Source organism: Condylura cristata, unplaced genomic scaffold (assembly GCF_000260355.1).
Source record: "Condylura cristata isolate star-nosed mole 26May11 unplaced genomic scaffold, ConCri1.0 scaffold00020, whole genome shotgun sequence".
NCBI lineage: Eukaryota > Metazoa > Chordata > Mammalia > Eulipotyphla > Talpidae > Condylura > Condylura cristata.
The window spans coordinates 3,704,164-3,713,019 of NW_004567121.1; the positions used below are offsets into that span (position 1 = coordinate 3,704,164).

Consider the following 8,856-nt stretch of genomic DNA (forward strand, 5'->3'; position numbering starts at 1 on the left):
AATGATCTGTTAACTTCTAATATGTAAAGAGAAAGAATAAAAGTGAAGATAATAGTGGTCTCTTCAGTTATTTTAAAAACATTTTCACCCAAGGACTCCTAAGACAGAGAGGAAAAGAGTGTTTATGTGAGAGAAAGGGCAGGTGAGAAAGGCAGGAATGCTTAGGATTTGTTCTGGAAGGTATTATCAAGTGGCTTTATAGTATTCGGTTATATAATTTTAATACAAACAATTTTACCTTCAACACACCTCTGCCTTTTCTATCCCCTAACCACAAAGTCAGGGTGTGTATTCTGACAAGTTCAACCAAGAATCAAAAGAGAGAGGTTAACAGAATTTACATACACTTGTGAGAGAAGGTCTGCTTGAGCTTTCGGTGAAGGTTCACAGAGAGTTAAGAAAATGGTATTAAATGATTACTATTCAAATTCTTTTACATTGCTGGTGGGAATGCAAACTAGTCTAACCACTATAGAAAACTGTGTGAGGACCTCAATTTATTAAAAATGGATCTACCATATGACCCAGCAATTCTACTCTTAGGAATCTACCCAGAGGACACAAAAACATTAATTTGAAAGGAAATCTGCACTCATGTGTTCACTGCAGCACAGTTTACAATAGCTAAGATAACCTAAGTGCCCAAAGACAGACAATTGAACCAAGAAGATGTGGTATATGTACACATTGGACTACTCAGCAATCAAAAAAAGATAAACCCATGCCATTTGCAGCAACATGGAGTTGGAAGGGATTAAGTTCAGTGAAGTAAGTCAAAAGGAAAACAAAAAAATACCAGATGATTTCACTTATGGGAGGGACATAGGGAAACCAAACAAGGGGTCGGGGGGAAAAAAGGAAGACAAACTTGTGGGCAAACTATGGAACTGAGACATACCACAGGGGAGGGGAGAGCACAAGAGACTGTGGTGACAGTTTATGGGTGATTTGGTGGTGGGCGTTTTATGAGGACTGCACCTGAGGGGAGAAATCAAACATTAAATAAGAATGAACAATGATATAAAAATAAAATTTAAAAAAATTCCTTTCAGCCATCAAGGTAGGTCACTGCTGTAAGAACTTTCATAGGAGAAATTCTTCTGTTTCTTAGCAAGACTTTTTACAAACAGCCATTAAAAATCAGATGTAACATAACAGCTGCAAAACTAGGTAAGTAACAAAATTTTATGTTTTCCTTTCATGATTAATACTGAATAAAATTTCTATAACTAACTTTACTGTCTTAAAATATGTTTAACATATAACTGCCACACATTTAACAAAAAGGCTCTAAGAATACATTGGATGCATGGAAGTACCTATAGAAAGTATATTTCACAACTCAAAGAGGCAAGATTAAAATTTAGTTATAGCCAAATTTCTCCAATTAAAACACTACCTGATTTGTCTAGTAATTAAATCTTCACGAAGGACTAATTTAAAATAAATATCTATATAAATAAGGGTACACAGATACACACATATTCAGAATGGTCTTTGAGAAGTTTCATGGGAGGTTAAGGAATAGACACTAGGTATTCCTGTCAGCCAGGGCAATTTTTTCCTGGTGGGAAAGAAGTTACTCCGTAAAAATGCTAACTAATAGTATGATGAAAGTCTAAAAAAGAATACAGTTATAAACACTAGCCTCATGCAGGGCTTGACTATATAAAGGAAGATCACAAAATCTTCCTCTTCTGGGGGAGATACAATGTAAAGTCAGACAATTTTGTCTTGAGAATAAAAATGACCTGTTCAGTGTTGACATTAAAAGCTCAAACAAGCCAGAATAAGTGCCCTCAAATCTGAGCATTTCTAGTGCTCAGAATTAAACACTCTAGATAGATGTTAAGAAGTAGAATATAGAACCTGTTTAAATAGAAACATCTGGGACCGCCCTGCACCAGGAAAAATGTAGCTCACATGGCAGCTGCTCTTTATTATCAGGAATTTCCCTTCAAGCAAATTTTGACACCAACCTCACCACTGCAACCACTCCTCGCAAACTTTCTTTTGCAAGTTCCACACACACTCCCCTGGTGTTTACTGTGAAAAAAAGCTACAGGGTATCATCCTATAATATTCCTAATCCCTAGGAATCTTGCCCATTTTCTAATCTATACCTACTTGAGTCCTCGATTTCAATTGTCATCTACATGAGTGATCGTCCACAGTGGAGAGAGCAGCAAGCCTCATTGCACTGTTAGGTTCCTCCCTCAAACTGTAATGAAAGGCTGCTGACGAAAGACCAAAACTATGTAAGACTATGGTCATACATTTTTTTTATATAATTTTTTTGAAGATTTATTGATTTGCATACAGAACAGTACAGGTCCGAGGTGCAGGGACAGTGAGATGATTCACCAGACAGAGTGGGGAGCAGAACAGGCCAACTGATGAAGTACACTGCTGAGGGGAGCAGCGGGCCGGTCAGGAGAGGTCTGCCGGGCCATGTGGATCACCTCCGGGGTAGGTGGGGATCAAACTTAAGCTGAAGTGGCTTTAGCTTCTCAGTACTGTGCTTTAACCCGCTGCGCCACCAGGGAGGGCCAGGTCATATACATTTATAAACTGATGCTTCCTGAAACTGAGACGTCATCTTTTTTACAAGTTTTCAAACCATTCGCTAACCCCCTACTGGAAAGGTCTATGTAATTACACTAAACCAAAGAAAGAGCAGTTAAGGCCCTCCCTCGTGGCACAGCGGGTTAAAGCACAGCACTAGGAAGCTAAAGCCACTTCCGCATGAGTTCGATTCCCGCCTACCCCGGAGGAGACCACATGGCGTGGCAGACCTCTCCTGACCGCCCGCTGCTCCCCTCAGCAATGTACTTCGTCAGTCTGCCTGTTCTGCTAAGTGTCTCTACTATGTACCTGAATATATATTCTAGCTAATTCACTCTCAAGGTTTTTTTGTTTTGTTTTTGCCAAGACCGATGAAATACTTTTTAATTTATTTGAGGGAGACGGGAGCAGTGAAGTCTGTACTTTTAAAGCTCTCTGTCTCCCTCCCCCTATATCCTGATGAAATCAGCATGTCTGGAAGCTGTTAAGAGAGATGCAAAGAAGCTAACATGATGAATGAGGTTCCTTAGACGTAGTTTCAACCTTTTTGACCTCCCTGGAGCCATAAAATCCTCAGACCACTTATCGTAAGAGATGCTTTTAGATCTTTGTTTCTCTCCAGCTCCACTTGAGTTTACATCCTAATCATTATTCATTAATGAACAGATCTCTGAGCCATGAATAGTTTCCCATGTCTCATCAAAGCCCATACATCTAAATATGTTGAATTCCCACTGTGAGGCCCAGCAGTTTTCAGATGAGTTAAAGATTAGTAAGGAGCATCCATCTACTGGAAAATTAGACTAACTTCTATGGAATGAAAAAATCTTACAGGGAGATGGCCATACAGAGCAGGCACAGACCTCGGAGGAATCTCCCTCTGTCTTCAGAGTCTCTAACTGGATGTGGTGTTGAGACCAGTGATCCCAGGTATGCAAGGCTATTGCCTTACACCACCAATACTCAATGTGTCAGCTCAATACTGGCCTTTCACACACCAGTTGAAGTCACCATTCATGATGAATTTAACGTAAACTAAGTGCACTTCCACTGAAGTGACTGTTTACTACCATTAGATTACCAGCTGATCAAATTCGGCACCCATAAAGCCACATACTCAGTGCAGAGAGGGTGAAGTCTGTGCCATATGCCCTAGTCTATCTCTGCCCACAGCTGTCTAGCTTCCCAGAGATTTAATGTTTACACAGAAGTGAATGTATTCCATTCATCTGTATGTCCTCTGAGTTAGCTTAGTGCTCAAACTTTTGCTAAGTAAATCAACCATTGCAAAACAGCAACTTACTGTCCCTGCCAAGAGTTCCCTCCTCTTGCAGTTTCTTTTCTAGTCCTACTGTGTACTTCACCCTCTAGATTGCTCCTCTCCTCTCCAGCTTCCCTGATGCTGAAAGACAAAATCTATGCTTATTCTGACACATACGGGTCTTCACAAATGGAACCTTCCCCTCGAGCCTTCTCATGTCCCAATTTTACAAGCCTCAAAGGCGCTGGCTCCTCCGCCCCCCACCCCCCCACATCTCCCTGACTGCACAAGCTATTTCAGCTTCTCCCCACAGCCACCACAGGGACAAGGGCTGTCTGCTGCTCTCCAGAAACAGGTGAAAGCTCTCTATTTAAGCAGTTTGCACAATTAAAGGGTTGGGTCCTTTCTTTTCTTTTCAATACAGCCCTTGAACTCATGGCTATTATCCTTGTGACCTCTTCACAATGGATTCTGTATCATTAACCTAGAGAGTTGTTAGCTTAAAGAGTTTGTTGGTGGTGAAAACTTTATTTCACTTAAGTATGTATTGGGGAGGGGTTCTTTCTCAGTGACAGAGACAATCTCTGTCAGAGTGGGTTGTGGGTAGGTAAACACACCTCACATCTACAAAGGAAAAAAATGCGACTTTCCACTTTTTAATGACTTGGTCCATTTCAACCTGAGTTAATTTCCAGGATCAAGCGTTATCTGAGACTCTAAGACACCAGCAGACTAAGCCTTTGTAGACAGCGACAAGAACTAATTCATTTTGTATCTACAGTCGGCGGTAGGGGCTACTTCACAGACATTTACCAGCAGCTGGCTGAATATATGCACCAATGAAGCCACAGACTAGAAACAGCCTCAGACAGGGGAGCTTGTAGATAGCATTTGTCTCAAGTGCGTAAGGAAGTTGGACTAGATAACCTTTTAAATATATAATAACTTTGAAATTTTAGTAGACTCTAGGAGACCAGTCCAGCTGCCGCTGAAGTCAGTGAACCAAATGTAAACCGTGAATCAGCAGAACAAGGTACAGGATATTCTGGTGGATGTCCATTTAGGGACAGTTGTAGTTGTCTTTTCTTAGAAATATAAGCAACTTTCTGATGTAACAGTTCCAGATGCAAAAACAATTGCAGAATTGAATGCCTGCTTATCAGGCCTTTATAAGTGGAGAAGGTACTTGTGCTTCAATTGGGCTCTAGCCAGGATCAGATCACCAGCAACTTTGAATCTCACTGCATTCATGCTGATTCCAAAGACCTGTGGCTGTAGTGACGGAGAGGGTAGGCAAGACATAAAATAGGGAGCCACTTCATTTATAAATTAGCGGAAAATGTATAGAACTGCAACCCAGAAACAAATTAAACACAGGGTAAATACAGTACTGAACAAAGGGAAGGAGAAATTAGTAGTCAACACACTACATCTCAATGTTTTACTCCAGATTCTCATTTTCTAGAGAGCAAGAAATGTCATTCTTTTTTTGTGTGTCCAGAACCTAGCAGAGTACCAGCATTCAAGGCTAACTGAACCGAAAGGGTTTGATCTTCATAAAAACCTAAGCGGGTGTCTCGGTAGCCTAATTTACCACAACAGGGAACTGAGCCTTGGCCCAAGCGATGCAAATCGGAGCAGTGATCTACGTCCCGGACGTCTAACTCCGAGTCACGTCTGTGGACCGCCACTGCAGATCGAACCCGGACGCCTTCGCCGGCCCTGCCTCCCCATTTCAGGCGTCAGCATCACCCTGGCACCCAGCCGCGCTACCTGCAGTACACAGTCCGACTGCAGCAGACATGCCCCCAGGTCCTCCTTCACACCCGCGCACGCGCCTTCCTCTGGTTTGTCCTCGTAATACCGGGGCATGACTGCGCCCCAGTCGCAGCCCCGACCCGCTTCCCCAACAACCACCGCAACCCCGCCGGGAGAAAACCACCGCTGCACAGGCGGAACCGGAAGATGGTAGCAACAACTTCCGGCGGGCCCGTGGGCTACGACGGAGTCCGAGAGGCAGGGCGCGGGGCGGAAGTGGGCGCGCGGGAAACGTCACTCCCCAAGCGCCTGCTCCATCGCGGAAAGGGAAGTTGGCCCGGCGGCTGCTGGGCTTGGTTGTTAGCTGAGGTGGCGGGCTGTTTTGACCCGGGTGGAGGCTGCCCCGGGGCTTCAGGTGAGGCCTAAGAACCACTCTGACCGCGTACTGCTCGGGCTCGTGCCTGTGGCTGTTTCCTTTGGCAACTCGCGGCTCTCGTCCCTGAGCCCTGGAATGACCGTGCCCAGATCCGCTCCTCAGCCTGCGGGAAGGTAGCTAGATAAAAATGAAGGGCACCCAGTTGTAATTGTATTTCAGACAAACAACCAATAATGTATTAGAGACGCCCCATTAATTTTTTCTTGTATTGAGCTGCAAATGTAATTGGGCGTCCTCTGTCTTTATCTGCTAAATCTGGGATCCCATCCCTCAAACCCCGACAGGCTGCATTTCAGAGGCCGAGGAATTTAGCTGGAGACTAGACTTACCGAGTCGTGGGGTTCGGGCCCTGACCTGCGTTCATCTGACTTCAGAATTGTTGGGCTAGACTTTTCACACTGCTGTTCTCCCAGCTGAAATACTTTGGGAGTAAGAACACTAGGAATTTTAGTTTTGCTTTGTTTTTGTATGAGTTGGTTGTTGTTACTCTCCGATTGATGCACCTGTGTGAATAAGCTGTTTATTTTACCTCCTAGGTAAGGGTTTCTGTGGGCTTAAGCAAAGGCTTTTCGTTAAAGGCTTGATGGTTAAAGAACAGAGTTTTGAGCCATAGTACCTGGGTTCCAATTTTGACTCCATCACTGTTTCAGTACTCTGGGGGGGGGGAGGTCACTTCACCTCTTAGTGTTCCTGTTCGTCAAATCTCCCTTGGATAACTTACCTGGGAGTGCTGAGGATTGAGGAAGATGTGTAGGAAACACGGGGGTCCTGTTTTAAGTATTATGATGGTTTCTTTCCCTGGAGTACAAAAAGCAGTTGTGAAGCCCTGAAATAAGTCTCAGAACCAATTCCGTTTGCTTTTATTCCCTACTCCTCTCAAGGATTGGAGAGGAAATGGAAGGTGGGTTCAGAAGTGGGGTACAAGTAGCCAGTGGTTTCTTAAGATTAATTGTAAAAGAATTATTTTTTTCTTCTATCCAGGGAGATGTTGCCAAGTACTTCCCTAGGGCACGGGAATGGAGTATTGAATTCCAGAGATGCAGCAAGACACACAGCTGGAGCAAAACGCTACAAATACCTGAGAAGGCTTTTTCGTTTTCGGCAGATGGACTTTGAGTTTGCTGCTTGGCAGATGCTCTACCTGTTCACTTCCCCGCAGAGAGTTTATAGAAATTTTCATTATCGGAAACAGACAAAGGACCAGTGGGCCAGAGATGACCCTGCTTTCTTGGTCTTACTAAGTATTTGGCTCTGTGGTAAGTGTTAGTTTATTTGGCATGGAGTCAGGCAAATTGAATGCTTCAGAATGGACTTATCATCTTGGGGGTCTTTTGTTATAAATATGTTGTAGATCAGAATTTGGGAATATTTGAAGCTGCAGCTGCTCTTCTGGCACTTCAAAAATGTTATAGAAAAGAAGGGTTGCATTCTTCCTGGTTGAAAAATCCTAGGCAGATGCCCAAGTAACCTGTTACCTCGGGACTTTGAAAAGCAGAGGATAGAGTTACAGCTTATCTTTTATAATAAGTAATATAGAAATGAAAAGGAGTATCAGGATTAGAAATTGCACTTCAGAGTTATGTATATTCAAAGTGAGAGTTTTAAAGTATTGATTAGACCTTGAGAACTTTTTTTTTAGACCTTGAGAACTTTTTTTTTTTTAAGTTTTATTTATTTGTGCATACAGAGCTGGGGTACAGGCCAGAGGCCCAGGGGCGGCGAGAGGCTTCACCAGAGACAGAGTGGGGAGCAGAACAGGCAGATCAACGAAGTACACTGCTGAGGGGAACAGCGGGCGGGTCAGGAGAGGTCTGCAACACCATGTGGTCATCTCCGGGGCAGGCGGGGATTGAACTTATGCGGAATGGCCTTAGCTTCTTAGTGCAGTGCTTTAACCCGCTGCGCCACCAGGGAGGGCCCGAGAACCTTTTTTTTTTTTTTTTTTTTAAGGTGTATTTATTTATGCATACAGAACTGAGGTACAGGCAAGAGGTGAGGGGTGGTGAGAGGATTCACCAGAGACAGAGTGGGGAGCAGAACAGGCCAACTGGTGAAGTACCCTGCTGAGGGGAGCAGCAGGCAGGTCAGGAGAGGTCTGCCGCGCAGAGTGGGTTACCTCCAGGGTGGGGGATTGAACTGATGTTGAAGTGGCTTTAGCTACTTAGTGCTGTGCTTTAACCCGCTGCACCACCAGGGAGGACCTTTGAGAACTACTTTTATCATGTTAAAGGACCATAACGATTTGTAGGGTGTTGAAGTGTGGAAGTTTTTTTCCACCTTTAATTCTACTTAAAATATGTGAGGGCCTTTTTAGTACTGCTGCTGCTCTAGATGCTGGTGCTACCTTGGTGCTACCTTGGTAAGTAAGCCACAGACAGATAAGTAAACTTAAGGTACCTTAGTGGCCATTTTGTGCTTCATGTTAGTATGCATTTCCCCATTAATCACATGTAACATATCTTTGGTGGTTTGTTTACATTTCTGTCTTCCCTAGTGGACTGTGAGCATCTGGAAGGCAGTGACTATCCCCCGACTATGCCCCATGTCCCTCACTTTGTAAAGTGCCTGAATGAATTGTAAATCTTTCTTTCAGTGTCCACTATAGGATTCGGCTTTGTGTTGGACATGGGATTTTTTGAGACAATAAAGCTGCTCCTTTGGGTTGTGTTCATTGATTGTGTAGGTGTTGGTCTTCTCATATCAACTTTAATGTGGTAAGTACTATATAACTTTTTAACTTTTTTAAAGATACTGCTGTAAAAGCTCCATTTGTTTTGCTATCCAAAATGCTGATGAAACATAGCTGATGAGATGATGAATGATGAATGTACCAGCA

General features: G+C 43.4%; 1 protein-coding gene across 1 annotated transcript in view; it reads left to right on the forward strand.

Moving 5' to 3' along the window:
* Positions 1-5,870: 5,870 nt before the first annotated feature.
* Positions 5,871-8,856, forward strand: part of UNC50 (unc-50 homolog (C. elegans)) — a 5,955-nt gene continuing 2,969 nt past the window's right edge. Inside the window, exons 1-3 of the mRNA XM_004686152.2 lie at positions 5,871-5,999; positions 7,002-7,276; positions 8,614-8,734. Of these exons, the coding sequence (XP_004686209.1) occupies positions 7,006-7,276; positions 8,614-8,734 (392 nt within the window). The 5' untranslated portion in view covers positions 5,871-5,999; positions 7,002-7,005. The remainder of the gene's footprint in view (positions 6,000-7,001; positions 7,277-8,613; positions 8,735-8,856) is intronic.